The 20,247-nt window shown below is 38.1% G+C and overlaps 2 protein-coding genes across 4 annotated transcripts in view; one reads left to right on the forward strand and one right to left on the reverse strand.

Annotated features, from left to right (window-relative positions):
- The window catches only part of LOC100120747 (scavenger receptor class B member 1), a 59,948-nt gene that overhangs the window by 36,226 nt on the left and 3,475 nt on the right, over positions 1-20,247 (reverse strand). The gene's annotated exons all lie outside the window — the stretch shown is intronic.
- LOC116418378 (protein toll-like) lies at positions 5,686-13,211 on the forward strand. The gene is made up of 4 exons (XM_031933651.2): positions 5,686-7,166; positions 7,975-8,686; positions 8,762-9,707; positions 9,795-13,211. The coding sequence occupies exons 1-4, from the start codon at positions 6,686-6,688 to the stop codon at positions 10,791-10,793; spliced, it is 3,138 nt and encodes a 1,045-aa protein (XP_031789511.1). The 5' UTR covers positions 5,686-6,685; the 3' UTR covers positions 10,794-13,211.

Raw genomic sequence — 20,247 nt, forward strand, 5'->3', positions numbered from 1 at the left:
TTCGAGCTCGACCGAGCAGTGCATAATACCATTAAATCATATACAAGACGATCCCCATGTCGCGAAGCTCGCAAAAAGTCGTCGATTCCAAAGATTTAAAAGTATAAAACGCGATCGCGCTCGCGCGTGCCTCCGTGCTCGTGATATATTCGCATTTAGCATCCGATATATCTTATTGGGACTAATAACGGCTTTGTAACGCGGCATTCTCGCGAGCGATAAATAAATATATTGTTTGAAAATTACATAAGGCGCGAAAGAGTTTGCTCGCCACTCGTCAGCAGTCTTCGACGCTGTCACTCGTGAGACCTTGTCGCCGCGATCTTGCGATCGCGAGATTACGAGCAGCTATATGTGAAAACATTTACACGGGTTTTCGCTTCTGATATTACCTCCTGATGTGTAGTTTGTTCCGCGTAGTAAAACTTATGCAGCTTTGTGCAGGATAGTGATTTGGGCGTTAGGTTAGCCGCTTGTTCGATTTTACGCACGAACGTAAAGTAAAAGCTCAATGGGCACAAAGTTCGGCTTTCCTTATTTAGGGTACGCAAAACTCAGCATAAAGCATGCAGATGAATTTGTGCGCCTAGTATAGTTTCGTTATACCAAAAGAAATGTTCAAGCCTGGGGCATAAAATTCAACTTAACGCCCTTTTGATACGAAAACCAAGGATGCCAACGAACTACTAATCTGATTATATAATATAAATTCGAACTATAAAAAACTGAGAAAAAGCACGGAATCTTCAGTAGCCGATGTTTTTCCCTTCTTTTTTTAACAGTCGCAAACAATTTTTACGTAATCATCTGCTACTTCAGCATGCACGCAATTGGGGATTTTCTTATGACTTAACGATCGTAATAGAAACATTAGTGAATGTGTAATACTATCAAACGACTAATTGCCCAGCATGATTTACATCAGCATCGGCGACGATCGTTCGCTCATCAATTTCCGGACTCGCAGAACTTGTTCTTGCCTATGCGCGAATCATCTAGACGCTCTCTATAGGTGTTGCGAGGTTGAATTATTCGCATTTAATGACCCTTTTCGCGAACGTTCGGCGCATCGACGACCCGTGTGCGGCGGTCATTAATAACATTTGCCTGCCCCCACCGATGGATCATTCCAGAGGTCCATTAGGATATACCGAGCGTCGTTACATTCCGTTCTCTTAGCCGCGCGTCATCCGGATTTTTTTCTCATTCTTCTTCTCCGTATTGCCTAGAAAAATAACATTCGCGAGAGCAGGAAGACTGCAGGTAGCGCTGACTTGCTTAGCTGCATTTTAAAGATCGTTAATGATAGCGCGTATGCACACCTTGAGATTAAACATTATACTAGCAATTTTATTATTAGACAGGACAATCGGAATGATGATGATTTTCCGAATGCATTGGATAATAATATTTTGCAATTTGCATATCTGCTCGATGTGTTTGTCTGCAGCGAAGCTGTATACGTGCATACGTGAAATGGAACAGAAGATAACATCAGTCTGCCCGAGACTATTAGAGAAAGCATTGGGGGCGAAAAACAGTCAATAATGTGAAACGAGTGATTGCAATTAAAAAGGTTGCTACTGATGGCGTAAAATTAATGAAATGATCGTTGATCGACTTCATCGTCATCATCCATAACGATCATTCGGCTCTCGACAAATCTATTCTTGTATGCCGAGATGTGCAATGAAAGAAATAGAATAATACGAAAGAGTTCAGAGTTTGACGATTAAACGGCGTATATAACAACTCGATTATTCAAAGTAATAATGTTAATACAATCAATCTTTGGTTGATGTAACGATCTGTGTAAACTTTTTTTCGGCATCAGGATCATCGCATAAGCGACATAATTGTTTCATTCATGAATATGAGGTATACAAAATTAATATGCTGAACTCGGCCATAATAGACTTTATTACCTCTATATCGTTCGACTAGCCATGAGCATTCGCTTAATCGCGAGGCTGTGGGATGCGACACCTCAATGGTTACATTTGTTTTAATGTCTTGAAAAAACCAAGTAGTTTATGAGACATTCACTGTGTAATCTATGTTTAAGATAGCTAGATCATACTAAAATTTTTTATGCGTAATGCGTAATTTTTGTAAATTTTGCGAATTGAAATGCATTACGAAATTTTCGGCTAAGATGCGTCGTACACTTTTTCAATACCCGTTGAAATTTAGTGTAGAGAGGTTCAGAATATTCGATTCTACATATACTTATACAGCTCGCCATTAAAGGAGCGATTCGCATCTGGCAGTGAAAAAATGTGAACAAAAAAGGATATTATGGCATCCCCTTATTGCTCCCGCTACAGGTTTGCCGGTATAAAATTTTCCACTCATCTGTGGTCAGCTTTTTTAGTCTCGAGCCATATACTTATATACGGCAGAGATCAAAGACCGAACTGCAGGCTGGATTTCAAAAGTTTCCGTAGGGTTTTATCATTGATTTAAATCATTTCCTTTTCGTGCACGCGTAAACGAAAATATGCAATTATAATAGTATTAACAATTGTTAAAAGTTGACGAAAAATCAAAATACACAAATGGGATGCTAAAAAATACCATAAATCAGTAGGATTTGTTCACACTTCTTCGTGTAAAAATAAATCATAAGATCGCTATCGATCTATAAGTGTTTGATAAATCATAATTACGAGGCACATTAAGCGGTATTCGCTTTTACGATTTGTCAAGAAATGCTATATGTATTATTTCGTAAGGACAATTATCATGCAGACAGGAATATACATAAGGTTATCGTTTATTCTTGGCGAGACAATTTTTGAATGATGATCATTCCGACTATCCAGTATTGCGAAGTCTAACATTGACATTTATATTATGCCTATAGCAAAAATTTAGTTTTTGAAAGTATATATTAAAAATAAATGAAACTAATATAAGCATGTCCAGGCTTTAAACAATTTTTCGCCGATCAACTTACTCTTTTTATGAAAAGAATTATTACTAATAAATAATCCATTGTCCGGTTGAACATATCATAAGCAATTCATAATATTGCTTGCGTCTGTGAATAATCGACAAGTATTTGTTTCATGCCTGCGCGGAAATCATGTATCAAAATGTCTATTAATAATTTATGCTACTTCATACTCATCACGATCAGGTTTTTCCGAGTTGGCGAGAATTTAGAAATAGTAAAAAACAAGACTTATTTTGTATTCCGACAAAAATGAATTTGCATTTTGCTTACTGCCTATCTGTAAGTGCTCAAAAAACCGCGTGATTTCCTAGACTCTGATGCACATAAAATTTCTAAAATAAAGTTATAAATGAGTTGTTAAACAAACACATGAAAAATAGTCGAAAAAAATTCATTTATGAGTACTTTTACAGTTTAAAAATCCATTAATCATTGCACGTGTCTCCCCATCAATCACCACTATTACTTCATTCTCATACCGAGACCGAGAAAGAAGGCTATTTTTGGAATTTCGTATCTCAAAATACAAGCGCCTTGCAGCGTATATAGTTACGCATTATACCAAAGTGCATTAAACCTTTGAGGTGACTGCACCTTTTTACCAGGAAAAACGAGCTCCAGACGACAGACTTACTCTTTTGGTGACCCAGAAACCAACGACTGTACACGTTCTTATCAACGTTCCAATCAGAAATGAGGAAAAATCGAAGATTTACGTGTAAACTTCTCTTAACCCCGAATTTTGCGCGGTTAAAAGCTCATCGAAGCCCATAAATCGTCTGTCAACAAGTTCGCGCTCCTGCAATGCGGGCTATCTACACAAGAACGCGTTTATGCGGCTATAGAGAACACTTTACTTACTGATATGGTCAAGCACTTTCTTGACTTTCTCACCCTGGTAGAAACGTTAACGGTTAATAAGCTAAGTTTTGGGCCACTTAGCTAAGTTGTGGTTAACAATTTAAATAAATAAGAGTTTAAACATTATAAATGCATAGATATACACATTAACTCAAGATAAAACAGAACATTTGCTTGAAATTTGTCAAATGACTGTTACAATCCAGAAATTATAGAAAAATATCTTGCAATCGTCAAAAATCCAAATATTTGTAATAAAACATGCAAACGTTTTAATGCAAGAAAAAAAGGAAAACATAATTTTTAACTTAAAAATAATACTGTGTTGGTATAATAGACACGCATCACTAAAATATTAGCAACATTTTGCTTTATTATTTTACATTCAAATTTGATAATAATGGTCAACTAAACTTAACTTTTTAACGGTTTTCACTCGTTAATTTTCTACCAGGACACCGGTGCTCTAATAAAACAACTAGCTTGCCTCCTTCGCCAGACAGTAAAAAGAGCGATTTTTTCGCCGCAACCGGAAAAAGAAGGAAGTCGTTGCCTTGGTGCAATGACCGTTTTAATGTTTACGGAACAGAGTATAATGTGCATACATCTTACGATCGTATAAGTGTCGTTGGAAATGACATTCACTTATCGATATTGGCTTTTTTTATAGTGCGTTCGGATTAGCAATTTTTTATATTGTCGCTCCGTACGGAGACTAGCACAGTTCAAATTTTCAAACAAAAACTAGCGTAACTCACGATTTGCCGCGAAGAGTAGCACAGTTCATAAATGCCGCCAAGAGTAGCACAACTCACGTATTCCCCGCGAAGACTAGCACAACTCGCGACTTATATTACTTAAAATGTGAGTATTTTACGTTTTTATTGGATTATTGGGTTAGTTAAGTTCATGAAAACCTTGGACAAAGACAGACAAACCTTAAAGTTTTAAAAAGTTTCGAAAATTTCTAAAAAAAGGGAACAATTTAAATAAATGCTTGTAAAAAATTATTGTATTTGTGAAAACAATTTTAAATTCGGTAAAAAATTGTAAATTTTTATAGAAATTCGTTGTTTAAGTTGTGAGAAAGTTTGAGTTGTGCTAGTCTTCGCGGGAAATTTTGAGTTGTGCTAGTCTAGCGTGCGACAAATGAGTTGTGCTACTTATGACGGGAAATTTGAACAGTGCTACTCTTCGTAGGGAGCGACGATATAATGTTCTGCTGCTAAAATGCATGTACGTATGTTTCTTGCCAAAAATTTACTAAATTATATAAATTAAATTACATAGCGAATGCATTTATACTGCATATAGTATTCTAAAAACTGTAGCGCCATATCCTATAACGGCCGATTCGTGAACCAGAATCTCTTATTTATAAGCTGTTACATTTTTATTTGAGCTTTGCAAAGCCCCTTTCACATGCGTAATAATTGTTATACACACATGAGTCATTCTACGAAAAGTCACTTTACGGTCGAAAAATCGAGCTCTTGCAATTTTGAGGACACACTGACCAAACCAAGTTTTTTTACCTGCGTTTGGACATACAATATGTAAAAAACAGGGGTGCCACCTCCAAACCCTATGCCAACAAAAAGTTACGGGCTAATTACTATAATTGCCAAAAAAATAGCCTTTATTGCTCCCCGGATTATTTATTGTCCCGCCATGCGAACATAAAAGTTGCGAGCAATTTAAAATAGGGTGAAAATCATCTAAAACGGAATAAAATGCCTAAAAAGCCCGAATTTTCACTTTTTGGCGGATTTTCGCATTTTTGACAATTACGTGAGGAATGCCTGCGCACAAAGCACTCGATTGACGTACACGGAAAAAGGTTTTCAGCGGTTTTTGGCATGTCTCGAGAAGTAGCGAGTTCTTGATTCTGTGGCAGCGCCTGTCGCTGTGCTGGAATACGTTTTTCGGGTTCCAAGCAGCGAGTTTTGACGCGCTATCCCGCCAGCCAGGCGGTAGACTAGGAAGAGTGGGGAGAACAGAGACAAAGACAGAAATAGTAAACACGCGCGCTGATTGGTCCACGCGTCGTGACTTTGGAGAGTGGGGCATGCGTCCGAAAGCGTCGTAGCGTGCATCCGAAAAACAGGTTCCAGGCTTGACATTGAAGCGAAAAATCGCTGAAAACCTTTTTTCTCGTGTATATAGAATGTATAGCTACGTGCGAAGCTTCTGTGCTGATTAACAGTTATAGCACGAGTCGCCTAAGCAGTAGCGACTTAAAAAAATTAATTCATTGTGAGATCCAGCGTGCGCCGTCGTTCAGCACACTACAATCAACATCGTCGCTCCCTATACGAAGAAAAGTACAGTGTGAAACCACGATTTAAATACTGAGAAAAACTCGATAAAACGAACGAAATAGTACATTATGCAACAAGGGTCGAAAGTAGCAGATTTTTCCCGCTGGTGGGTTTACTGCCCAAGCGAGAAGATTTTTACGAGGGTGCGTTTACTGCCCGAGCGAAGCGAGTCAGTAATCACCACCGGACCCCACTGCTACTTTCGACCCGTGTTGCATATAGTACTTTATTCCACTCTTGACTGAAATGGTTACTATTTGTCTCTGAAAATCGAAGTCAACGTGTTTTTATATATTAATTTCATTCATTAAAAAAAAAAAATTACTTTTGCCCCGTTGATTATACTTTTGCCTCCAAACAGATTTACGGGAAAAATATGCTACTTTTGCCCCGATATTCAGGTGCAAAAAGTGGCCATTTCGGTCGGGTGTGGAATAAAACATGTATTTATATTCTAAACCGATTTTTAAACACCTGACTCTTCGAACGTCGTATCTAATAAAACATTTCTTTCCAGAATCGTCTTTTTTAAAAATACTCTACAATGGCACGGTTTGCACTGCCACTGGCCGTTATCCTGATTTTTGCCGTCTCCAGCACGTCTGGTCAGTTCAGCTGCCCCAAACATCTACCTTGCTACTGCTTCGTTAGTGCAATGAACGAGTACAAGATCCACTGCGCGATCAACTCCACAGCAAACTCGGCCTTCGATATCACGATCCAGCCAGGGAACAAAGTGCGCATCCAGTGCAAGAACTCTCCGGACTGGTCCCAGTTCCTTCTGGGCTCCGCCATCGTTGTCGGTCCCGTCGTCAAGTTTGAGTTTGATTCCTGTGCAGCTCCAGGTCCGATGTACAGCGCTAAAATCGTGGACTGGCAGATCAATGCTCTGGGGGTGGAGTATTTGAAGTACGAGGATTTCAGCGCTCCGCTGACCGTTCAGGACTTCAACGTTTTTACCCAGCTGAAACATCTCGTACTATCGTACAATAAGTTGGGACAGCTTCAGCGAGATCTTTTGAGAGGTGAGTTTTTTCGCTGATTTAACAATATATGTATAATTCAATCATAAGAGTGATCCTATTCTAAGAATGAATATGGCTTCATGTTGTAACGATTCCATTTTGGCTCCGATTGGCTGTTCGTATGCGCACGCAGTTTTAATTATATAGTATTTTATCTCTATGAAAAAATTTTATTTTAACTAGGAAATCTAAGTGCGCTTTGCGCACTCCTTATCATGTCATCAATTATATCTTTGTAGTCCAGAAAAAATTTTAATTTTGCCGCCTGCCGAGCATCAATAGTTTGAAGCGTTTGTAGGTTATGTGATAAAATTCACATTTCTAATTAAATGCTTCATAACAAAGTCGATCACTTTTTTAAGAGAGAATTCCTAAAGTGAAATATAAACAGACAATAATATAACGCGTGAAGCCTATCTAAAATAGCTAATTCCTTCTTAAAAAAGAGATACGAGAAAAGTGAAGCCGACTAAAACGAGATTTGATTGGCTGCTTTTAAAAGGGCGCGAAAATATAAAATCTAGAAAGTATTTACGAATTAAAATAGATTTAATTTTTACAAAGTTATTTATGATATAAAAGCAAATTAAATAAATAATAAAACAATTAATACATTAATTGATAAATTTTAATTTGATATTAATTGAATCAATATTTCTAAATTGAGAAATTATAACCTCAAAACTGAAGACATGTCCAAAAAGCATACATACAAATAAAAGTAGTTGCTCGCGCGAAGCGAGCAAAATATCTCTAGTTGTATTAAAAAGACAAAACGTAATTAATGCTTATTTTAAAACGCTTACAGGACTTCCTAACTTGAAGCGCTTGGAGCTGAAGAATACGAGCATCGCCGAGATCCCGCAAGGTTTCTTCGACAATTCTAGTTCTCTGAGGACGCTCGAGCTCAACGGCAACAAACTCGAGTCTCTGGCACCAGGTATCTTCGACAGGCTCAAGCAGATATACTCGTTGAATCTTGGGCAGAACAACTTGCACGAGTTCAAGCCTGACGTGTTCCACAACCTGCAAAATCTCACTGCCCTCGACATCCAGCTGAACAACCTTAAAACTCTTCCGGCGAATATTTTCGCTGATTTAAAGAGCCTGGAGGTCATCGAGTTTGGCGGCAACAACTTTATCTCATTGCCTGCCGATCTATTTCAATACAATCCAGAACTCAAGATTGTCAATCACTCAAATAATACCGGTAATCTCACGACGCTGCCCGGCAAATTGTTGTTCGGCTTTGCCAATCTGAAAGTGGTCTCGCTCGCGCATAGCGGAATTCACTACCTGCCCGAGGATTTGTTATGGGGCTCGACGAGTATGATTGAGTTGAATTTAAATGAAAATTATTTGAAGAAGCTGCCCACTAATCTTCTGAAAGATGCTGCTGAACTGCACACGCTCAGTTTGTCTTCCAACGACCAAGAGTTTCTTGAGGCTGGAACTTTCTTCAATAACAAGAAGCTCATCAAGCTTGATCTGTCCAAGAATCATCTGACATTCATAAAAGAGTAAGTGCAGGTTTCAAAGTTCGAATAATTTATTTTTATTTTTTCGAGTGAAATTTAAAAATTAATATTCTACAGATATACATTCGATGGATTGGAATATCTGCAGGAGCTCAACATGGAGCACAACGATCTGACTTACATCAATGTTGACGCTTTTGCTTCCCTTCAACAGCTGAAAATCGGAAAGTTTGCAAACAATAAGTTGACACTGCGTACCGACGTTTTTGATCTCTTTGGTCAAATTTCGCCATTTCATGCATGCGCATCGCTTGAAGTGTTGGATTTGGCGCATAATAACATCGAAGAAATATTCAGCGATTGGATGGTCACCAGCACAAATTTACGAACTGTCGATTTGTCGTACAACAAGTTCGAAAAGTTACAGGCCGCGGATTTCCAATTCACATCCAACCGCATCAAAGTCCATTTGAGTCACAACAATATTCAGCTGCTAAACCTGGCTCGCCTCGAATACTTCTCTACCAACCAGATCGCCGACAAATCCAATGTCATGCACCCTCGCAACGCCATCGTCTTTCTGTCTTCAAACCCGATTCAGTGTGACTGCGAACTTTACGATCTTGTCCGTTATCTCAACAACCAGATGGACCTTCAGGCCCAAGAATTCGTCAAACTGAACGTTAAAAACATGACCTGCGACGGTCCTGAACATATGGCAGGTTTGGTTGTCGAACAATTGGAGACGAGTGCGATCAAGTGCCGAGTACAGTCTGCAAAGGCTCAGAAAGACGATCCCTGCGCAGCTAATTCCACCTGCGACTGCTGGATGACGCCGTCGGACAATTCTTTACTGCTCGACTGCGCTCGTAGAAACTTGACTTCTCCTCCGGCATGGATCAACACTCGTGGATACGATTGTGTTGAGCTGGACTTATCCAGGAACAAGCTCAGGTCTGGGCCAAACATGAGTGCGAAGGGTTACGACAAGGTGGTCAGTTTAAATTTGGCCGAGAATAAAATTACTGATGTGGAAATGAACTTGATCACGCCAAACTTGAAGGTAAGCTGAACTTTCATAGTATGAATATTAATGATATGATTCTATGATTTCGTTTCAAATTATTAACGTGACACGTTTCTTTTACAGATTTTGAACCTCGAAGGCAACAACTTGACATCTTTGAATTCCGAGGTCCTCAAGAAACTGTTCGACGTATCCAATATCTCGCAACTAACGCTTCGCAACAATCCATGGATCTGCAACTGTTCATCCCGTGATCTGCTCTCTAACTTTCAAATGGGCTACAAGCAGATCTCTGACTTTGTGAACATTACTTGCCAAAACTCCATCGTATCTCTGTCGAGACTCACAATAGACGAGCTCTGTCAATTCTCGGATAATTTGATCATCATCGCCGGCTCTCTCGCCAGTCTCTTCGTTCTTCTGATGAGTTGCGTAGCAACTCTATACTTTTGCTTCGGGAAGCAGATCAAAATATGGCTCTACTCGAAGAACGCGTGTCTCTGCCTGGTGACAGAGCGTGAGGTTGACAAGGGCAAGATCTACGACGCCTTCGTCAGCTACTCGCACAAGGACGAGGAGTTTGTGGTGAAGGAACTCGTGACCAAACTCGAGGAAGGACCGAGACCTTATAAGATCTGCATCCACATCCGGGACTGGCTGGCCGGCGAGTGTATACCCGTGCAGATTTCTCGCAGCGTCGAGGATTCGCGACGAACTATTAACGTGCTCTCGCCCAACTCTATCGAGAGCGTCTGGGCCCGTATGGAGTTTCAGACCGCTTATAAACGGGCTCTCAGCGAAAAACGCGCTCGAGTCATCATCGTCGTCTACGGCGAGATCGGGCACATTTACGATCTCGATACCGACCTCCGATCCTACCTGACGATGAACACCTACGTCAAGTGGGGCGATCCCTGGTTCTGGAAGAAGCTCAAGTACGCCTTGCCGCACTCTGTTATACGGTCGACAATAACCGACAAGGAGAACAATTGCGTTAGTACTATTGACAGAACCATTGTCTCCAAGCAAATCAACCAGCTGCAAGTTATTTTCGTCAATGAAAAAAGTCAGACTGTCTTCGAAGATGTTGAAGAGATTAGCCAAAGTATTTCGAACGAATAGTCCTAACATTAGGAACAGTACAGTGCTTAAGCTTATCTATGTACGTTAAGAAAGAACTGGTTCGTACATGCTATAATTTTGTGAACAATATTGGAAGCAATATTTTGTACAAAAAGAAAATTAATTTTATACATTAATCTATGTAAAATAACTAATAAATTAATAAATGATTTTGAATGCAACACTAATTAAAATGTATTTTCTGAATTCTTTTAAAAAGAGTGAATTTGTAAAGTTCAGACATAAACGCGTAGCTCTAAGGTACGGACAATTTGTCAAAAAGATAAAAAGCTGAATTCTTTCTTACGCTGCACCGCTTTACGATAAAAAAGGCATCACAAAGTTAAATAATAATCGGTTTTTCTCCTCGGACGGTGACTTGAAATATTCGTCGTTGTAACTGAACCGCCTAATGAGTTTCCAATTGGAAAATGATCGATGACATGCATAATTTTTTTTCCACCATCGCGGCAGAAATCTCCGTATCGCACGTAAGTCGAACTTTAGAAAAGCTGGAATCGCACGCGATAAATACGAGGAGATGGAAAAATTTTGTGTTGTCGCTGGATATAATGCAAAAAGCGACGCGCGAGTGTCGGCGGAACAAAGTTTGTCACTGGTCTGGAAAATCAAGGTGACTCGAATGGAAAACTTTATCACAGCGTTTTTGCGATCCTCGTTTGATTACATCCATATGTAAATTTTCGTATACGTTAGATGGACCACTTCATAGCATTACTATAACGGTTGTGGAACGATTATGTCACACGAGTAGATCGCGTCAAATAAAAAGTAACTCATGGAACACGATTGCCTCTGCTTTGTATCTTGTCGAGCAGAGAAAAAAAATCAGTATAGCCCTAGTGGAAAAAAAAATGTAATAAATTGTAATAAAACGTAACAAAATGTAATAAAATGTAGCAAACTGTAATAAAACGTAAAAAAGGTCCGAAATCCAACGAAAACGTACAAAATGGTACGATTTGTTACATTTTCTTATATTTTATTACACTTTATTACATTTTTTATTTTCACTAGGGTGATTATTGGAATATACGGTTACAGTCAAGCACTTCAAGATTGACACACTTTTCAGAGGAATGTGCTAACTCGGGTGGATGTAATTAGGCAGTGATATCGAAAACTTGATAACCGGGTCACGTTTTCTTAAAATTTATTTGCTGTGAATAATCAACTGCGGAGTTGAGAAATAGAGCCCGATAAGGATTTGAGCATTGTTTACGTTTGAAAATTATCGGAAAACTACAATTATCGAGTAGGTACTTGCTGTAGTATAAGTGTTTAAAAATGGCTTATAATCCAAATTTGGTTTTACACTATTTATAATAAGAAGTGCGATAATTTTTGCGAACAGTATTGAAAATTTCATAACCTCTTGCATAAAACCATTCCTACTGTATTATTCAAACATTTTTTCCGAATTCTACATTCTTATATACAGCATCTTCAAGTTACTTCGCCGCAGGCATGTCAGATTTGAAAAATTGAGGTTTGATCGCCCAAGAGAACTTTTGAAGTGTATTAAGGCCTATTAAGTCACGAAACAATGATTGATAATCATTGAATCTTTCCAATCAAACTGATTAGCTTAGTCTTGAAAAAATATGATCAATTACAAAACTATAATCGTCTACTGCAACTTTCTCTTGTTGCATTACTGAATATTCTATGTATATTATTTATTAAAAAAAAAAAAACTTTAGATAATATTTTTATAGCCCTCTAATTGAATATACGGAAGTACGATCATCGGTACACAGTATTAGCAGAATTTTAATCGTGCATCGATCGTTTTTTTTTCTATTGCGCCTATATTGAATTATCACGTACTAAAGTGCAGTTATTTTATGAGTCGTCTCGGAGACCGTCTACGTGACGCAATTATCGCTTCGCGCGCGCGCAGCGATTTTGCATTGTTGATGCGTATATCTCTCGCTTTCGAGATTCGCGTATGCGAGAAGTATTCGGCAAAAAAAGCGCACGCATCGAAATGGAATTTTGCATATTGACCGATTGTTTTTGCATCCATAAAAATTTGTCATTTGTGTATATATTTGATGAAGCATGTCACACGCGCATCCACGAGTTTCATTGTATAACGTGATAAAATTAATTTGTTCATTGAGTATCTTTGCTTGTAGTTGTTATGTAGTTTTTTTTTGCATAATCGAATTCCGAGTCGATGAATAATTTCTCAAAGTATATTCCAAGAACCTGGAAGAAGTCTCATTTTGGTTCGCAACGGTATAACTCTCACAAAAACAATCGGTGTCTCACCTTAACACCGCTAGACACAGAAGTGAATCGTGAAAATTATACTTAGACCAGACACCGATAACTATTTCATGACATAACGCTGTTAACACGGTCATAAATAAATTATTGTTTACGAACGCATTTTGTTCTTATTCTTTTTGCCTTCGTGCCACAATTATTTTCTGTCTCAAACTAGTGGTAAATATCCGCGATAGCTCGCTCGCAGACGCCCGGCAAACGAATTTGAAAATTCTAGGTATATTTATAGTTATATAGGTATATCCCTCTCTTGGTCGCCATAAATCTATCGACTTTACATAATAAGCTCTGCAGACAATACTGGCAAACTCTACTCCCGGCACACTGTTCTCCGTGCAAAACAAACAACGCGACTCGGCAACAAACAATGCTCGTCAATGCAAACCACCATATACTTACTTACTTATTTTTTCGGTCGTTCCCTTCTCTTTTCGGTTCCGATTGTCTTTTTTTCCCTCGCGCGTCTCTCACTTTTTCCGCTGCACATGACCCTTGCGCTGGACTCCTCCCCTTTTTTCGTTTATGGGCTGTTATCTCGAAAATTCGATAGACGCGCGGCCAATAGCACTTGTCAAGGTTTGCGAAACGGTAAGTGCGTAAAGGTCCTTCTCGAAAGTTCGAATCTGGTTGCCGGGACTACCTGTTGCTGCAACTGCGGCCGAATTGCATGCGACCCGTAGGCTAACGTGTTTATGTCTTTGAAATATCGAACTAGCGAAAGCTATAGAGAAAATTACTTTCGCAAGACTGTGGGTGTTCGGTTTAAGTATGAGTTCGGTCTTGAGCTGACTCTATTTGTCGTTTGCATTAGAAAAAAGTATCACAAAATCTGAGGACCGAAGATTTTTAAAATTTGTAGAAGACTTTTAATCGCATTTTCTGCATTCGCTGTAATTAAATACTTCAATTTTAGTTGCATTATTCCGACGTAAAATGTATGCGCATTACTATACGTTTTGACCTACTCGAGTGACAGTTGCATCTGCATGATAAATGAAATCAGGTTTGGAGCGGTTATTTAATATTTAGCATACCAGTATATACATTTTCGATTACCACGCAATCAAATCAACTGGGCCGTAAAAGTCTATGGCTGCATGATCTCGAACTATGACGTTAATGATTCAATTGGATAATTTTATTACAACATTCTTGTATAACAAAAATTTAGATTTTCAGTAAAAAAATATATCCACTAAGAAATTTTAACTTGAGTAATTTAGAATTTTTTAATCAGCGTGTAAAATGTAAATATTCTTGTGAATGAATAAAAATACAAAAATGTTGTGTATATTCATCTTTTCATTTATAAATTTTTCATTTTCCGGTAGCAGATTAATTTTAGTTCTTTCTAAATAGTTTTTTCTAAATTCATATTCTACGGAGAATATAAAACTGGTTCATTCTACTGAAACAGTAATACAGTGCCAGTTTGATTCGACAGCTTATTATTGAATTATATATATTGGGGCTAGATTTGATCAATTTTAATTCTTCAATATATATGTAAGCGAGTCTGAATTTAAATAGTCTTCAACAAACCATTTTTCTGTCCAAAAAAACTATAAATGCTGCTAATCGATAAAATCATAACTCATTATAATATTAGCTGAATTATTACCCATACGGCAGTACCCTGGTAGAAACGGTATCCAAGTTATTTGGCAGTTCTGAGGTTGTCAATCTCAGAACTTGGTAATTTTCTTTGTCAGGTTTTGTTACAAGATGTAACGCTTTTAATCCTAGTTCTTTGGCAGTTTTTAGATTGAGTATTCTTAACTATTTTCTTCCGAAGATGGTTGGTGAAATAATACGACACAGGTGCACGTGGTTAATGACGATTCGAGGTTAGAATTGGAAAACCATTACTAGCAGGCTTGTATTCGAGTTTTTTTTAAATGAAAGTATATAGAATAATGATTTGCATGCGAAAAATCATTCGAAATATTTCGAGTGACCTGGGACTCGAACCCGAGCCCTGCACAAGGAAAGCCGTGCGCCTTAGCCAACCGAGCCAAGTAGACGCTGTCATTTGACCAACTATCTTGGGCATTACGTTGGCATTACTTTTCAAAAACAGCTCGATCTAAGAACTGCCAAAGAACTAGGATAAAAAGCGTTACATCTTGTAACAAGAACTGACAAATAAATCTAAGTTTTTAGCTTTTTCACCATTTTAAATCGGCCAATTTCGATCAGGATAATGCAGCATTTTTTTCCAGGCTATAAAACAGGCTCGTCTAAGACACTTTTTTATAGCTATACTCAGAGATTTGGAGTCATAAATATTGAACGTATATTCTACAAAAATTTTCTAAAAACCGAAAGAGTATACGGCGCGACTGAAATAAATCTATCGCCTCATGGAAAATGCAAAATGTTATAAACAAAACGAAGAGACAAGCCTGACAGGGTGCGTACTCTCAAAGCAGATCCACGTGTATACTCGAGGTTCATTACGCGTGTCGATGAAAAAAGCGTTAGTTTTGCAATAGTCAAAAAAATAAAGAGAATAATGTCAAGTTACTATATTAACAGAGCGTTATAACGACGAAGATTAATCGACTGTTCCCGACTCAAGACCGAGCCCAAGAAAAACTATATACTCTCCTTGATGCGGAGTGTATATAAGCAACATAATCCTGTGAAATTTTCCACGGACCTACAGGCTATAATCGCGTGTCCTCGCGTCAAGTTATCGACGCAGCGTGAAAAAGTGCGACTGTATCGTCGTGCGGAATCCAATTTTCAAAACGGTTTGTAACTTTCCACGTCCGGCCCTTCACTCGTCCTCAGTGCATGATGTACTTACTCTGCCGGAGTCATCGTACCCGGACTGTTCGCTGGAAAGTTACCGATTCTTGGCGAAAGGTGTCTTGTTTCCTTTCTTCGCATCCCTTTTGCTCTGATCCGCGAGACCAGCTCGCCCACGCGGCTGTGGGGAGAAGAGGGGCGCGAAAAAAAAAGAAACGACTGGACATCGCGACGAGGATCTCACGACGACTTTTGTCTCGTGAGCCGGGACCGTCCTATTTTTCCACTGTTTTCACGTGTGGGATTTCGAGTTTTGTAAGTGTGGAATGCCACATTTCCTGTGCGGTGGTTTCGTCATCGTCGAGCAGGTGTGCTGTATATTGGGATAATAATTCTGTAATGGGTGGTTATGTGCAGGATTCGATGAATGCTTTCGAAAGATGTTTTGCATGTATGGATATACAACTTGGCGAGGCTTTTTATTTGGGATCTATATAATCTTTATTTTTTTAATAATTGAATTCTTAATGAGAAAAAAATGGTATGCGTATCGCAAATCCAATGGATTTTTGTGCATGCTATATGCGCTGGATTGAAATCGCATTTTTACGAAATGCATTTTTTGAATGTGTATGGATGACTGCTTTACAGCCTGCAATCCTGCGGGGGGCGGGTTCCGATGTAAAGAAATGATCGCCTGAAAGCGAGGAAAAAGATGGGACCTGGGGATTCCCCCTCACAAAGATACTGGTTTATTCAGCTTTTGCTCTTATTTTTATCTTAATTTTTTCAAAGTTTCAGATTGAAACGTGAGAATGAGTCATCGACTATTCATTGCCTGATTTGACTACATAATTTACTATTGTTTTACTTGTTACACGACGTGTACTGATTTTGGTGCTGCATTTATTTTACGAAAAGTATATAAAATATTTAATAAATTTGTAATTTGAGGTAAGTGCATTGAAGCATGGAAAAAACGCGCTATTGGTTGATAGTTATCAAGTCTATCAATTATCAAAAGTATATAGTCGTACTTAAAAAAAATATGGATTTTAATGTACCCTTAATTGACAGATCAAAATTAACAATAAAGTTTTCTAGCGTCTCTATCATAGTCATAGACAAATATCGATATAATCAATTCCTAAATTAATTGTAAGACTAATTCAAACATCATTAGAAGGAAATTGCATTTCGTCAGCTTACAACACGCATTCGTTCGAAAACAAAGCTCAATAGAAAGAAAAAGAATTTTTATTATAAATATGTTAAAATATAAATTTTCGACAATAATACATATAAATGATGCACCAAAATCATCTTAAGATAATGAATTATCAAATCGTTCCTGTTCTTAAAAAATCTTATTGACTCGGTAACATCATCGCGCTGCAGATATATGCTAACAAACTCGTAGGCTTTTATTGATTTGAAATCCGCGAATGTAATCCATTATATAGCAGTGTGGCGCCGACGAATTCGCGGACCTTGTCCCTGACCATGAAAATTCTAAAAACGTGATGCGTCATTCAGTACCACGCACACTTACGTATAAACACATAAATGCGTCGTAACGCCTTGTACTTTCTCGCATTTTTTTCGATCGTTGACCTGATACTCGTCTTACAGCATTTTAAAAATATGGTCCGTCATGACATTAAGACTACCATAAATTCGATGCGTTTTATGGTACGTGGTAATCAAAAAGTCTTTCATCAGTATAGCTTATACGCATCCACTTCTTTTGCTATATAAAACCAGAGGATATAATGACGCCAAAAGGGAAAATCTCAGTATCACGATTCGCACTTGCGGTGAGAGATTGCTTTGTTTACATAGGGGTAAATTATTTACTATTTGTAAAAAGATGATATGTTAAATAGAGAATAATGATTCGTAAGAAATTAAAATTCATTGATGACTTATATATATAACCTCCAAAATTCATCAATCTTTGATATACAAATTTTGAATGGTCAAAAGCTTTTTATAGGTGCATTAATTTTTTTTTTTTTTTAAGTGGCATTTGTAACTCGAAAGTTCATTGTCTCATCTACGCAAGCCTTCCACGCTGCCCTATCTTGTGTCAACCCCACCCAAGATGCACCTCTCCGATCGACACCCACCCGTCCTATTTCTACTAGATCAGCTTTTACGTTGTCCTCCCATCTACGTCTAGGTCTACCTAGAGGTCGCGTTACCATCGGCCTGCCCTTCATGACACGCGCTGCCGTACGGTCGTCTCCCATTCTCGCTACGTGCCCTGCCCATCCCAATCTGCGCGATTTTATTATTCTGTTAATATTTGGTGACGCGTACAGATTGCGTAACTCATCATTGTGTAGTCTCCTCCATTCCCCGGTTTCCTCATCTTTCTTCAGCCCGTATATTTTTCGCAAGACTTTATTTTCAAATACCCTAAAACGGTTGTCCGCCTGCTTAGTGAGAGCCCACGTTTCGCACCCGTACAGAACCACCGGCAGTATTATTGTCCTGTATATTCGTATTTTAACGTTTTTAGACAACAGCCTCGACTTAAGTAAATTACTCACGGCGTAGAAGCAAGCATTACCCGAATGGAGTCTCTTATTTATTTCGACATTAATCTCGTTTCTATCATTTATGGTCGTACCCAGATACCTGAATTCGCTAACCTTTTCAAAAGTAAAATTCCCAACTCTGAGATCTTCGTCCCCTCTGCAGACGCCTAGCTTATTCACAATCATGTACTTTGTTTTTGATTCACTCACTTCTAACCCTGTATACTCCACCGCTTTTATGAAGATTTCCGCGTTTCTTGCTACCGTTTCCCTACAATCCCCCAGTATATCCAAATCATCTGCGTAGCCTAGTATCTGCGTTGTTCCATTAAGCGTTGCGCCCAGCTGGCTAACCTGCATTTTTCTAACGGCATACTCTAACGTTAAGTTGAACAGAACCGTAGAGAGCCCATCCCCTTGTTTTAAACCATCGCGTATCATGAAGGGTTCTGATACATTACCGCCTACTCGGACCTTTCCCGTGCTTCCGTTCAGACATATTTGAATTAATCTCACGAGTTTTTTCGGTACACACCGAGAAGTACTAGAATTTGATACATTTTGCTTCGCTTAATAGAGTCGTACGCTTTTTTAAAATCTATAAATAGTTGGTGTATGATTTCGCAAAATTCTCACTTTTTCTCTAACAACTGTCTTATGGTAAACATTTGATCGCTCGTCGATCTGTTGCGCCGAAATCCGCACTGATAATCTCCTACTATATCTTCCGCGAATGGAGTGAGTCTAGCTTGTATTACGTTTGACAGAACTTTGTAGCACGTTGCTAAAAGTGAAATACCCCTATAGTTATTGCAGTCTGTCACATTTAATTGAAAAAAAATTAATATGTTCATTTGAATATCACTTACTGTTTTCGCTTTGCAAATTCGTCAATTCAAATTTATAGTATAGCCGTTTTGAAAATCAGTTTCATACGGTACAGTTTCATTCTATTTAAAAATCGGTTTACTATAGGTATAATAATTTTTAAAAATTGACAAAAATTGAAATAAATAACTAAAGTACAAGCTATATACATTAATACTTTTACAAGAATGTTGTTTATTTTAATAAAAATCGTGTAACCAACAAAAACATTAATTTTTTCATATATAATCGATTTCGCATCTGCGTTTATTTGGCAATTTCTGGTGAATGGTTCGAGTGACCGATAATTAATTTATCAAAGTACAAGCGCCTCAATTTTTTCAACAACTCATTGGCGAGAGTAATCTTTCAGAGGTTATCGAATGCGCGGCATGTATAACTGCGGATAAAAGTATCGATTATACCAATAATACTGGAAATGGTGTAAGTTTTTTAAATATTCGCACGATCGGTTCGCGGCTTGTCATATAGCCTGAGTGTACAATGAGTACATAATAACCTTGATAGCCTTGGGCGTCGCTTATTTATGAATATACGTGCAGATTTATGATAATAGAAGGGGTTGAATTTCAAGAAAATTTGTGTGCGCACACCTCGAGCAGTAATTTGTCAAATTATGATCCGGTAAAAATTTAGTAGTGGTTCTACAAAAATAGTCGTTTTGATTTATGGTATAATAAGGAAGTGAAGTATTCACACTCGATAAAATTAATATTTTTAAGAACTTGCAAAATGGATCTTGCTTATGATAAAGAAAGGAAATTAATGGAGGTTAAAAGTGGTGAATAAAAACGCTGTAAATACAGTAGTTTGATTATCAATTAAAATTGCCTGCTTAATGTAACCTAGTTCCTATGGCTCTAATTTGAGCGAAATTATATCATTTAGCCTGTAATTGTACAGTGCTTCATGTAGAATGTGGACCATGCTTTACAACACTGCCAATTTAAAAC

Source organism: Nasonia vitripennis, chromosome 1 (assembly GCF_009193385.2).
Source record: "Nasonia vitripennis strain AsymCx chromosome 1, Nvit_psr_1.1, whole genome shotgun sequence".
Classification (NCBI taxonomy): Eukaryota; Metazoa; Arthropoda; class Insecta; order Hymenoptera; family Pteromalidae; genus Nasonia; species Nasonia vitripennis.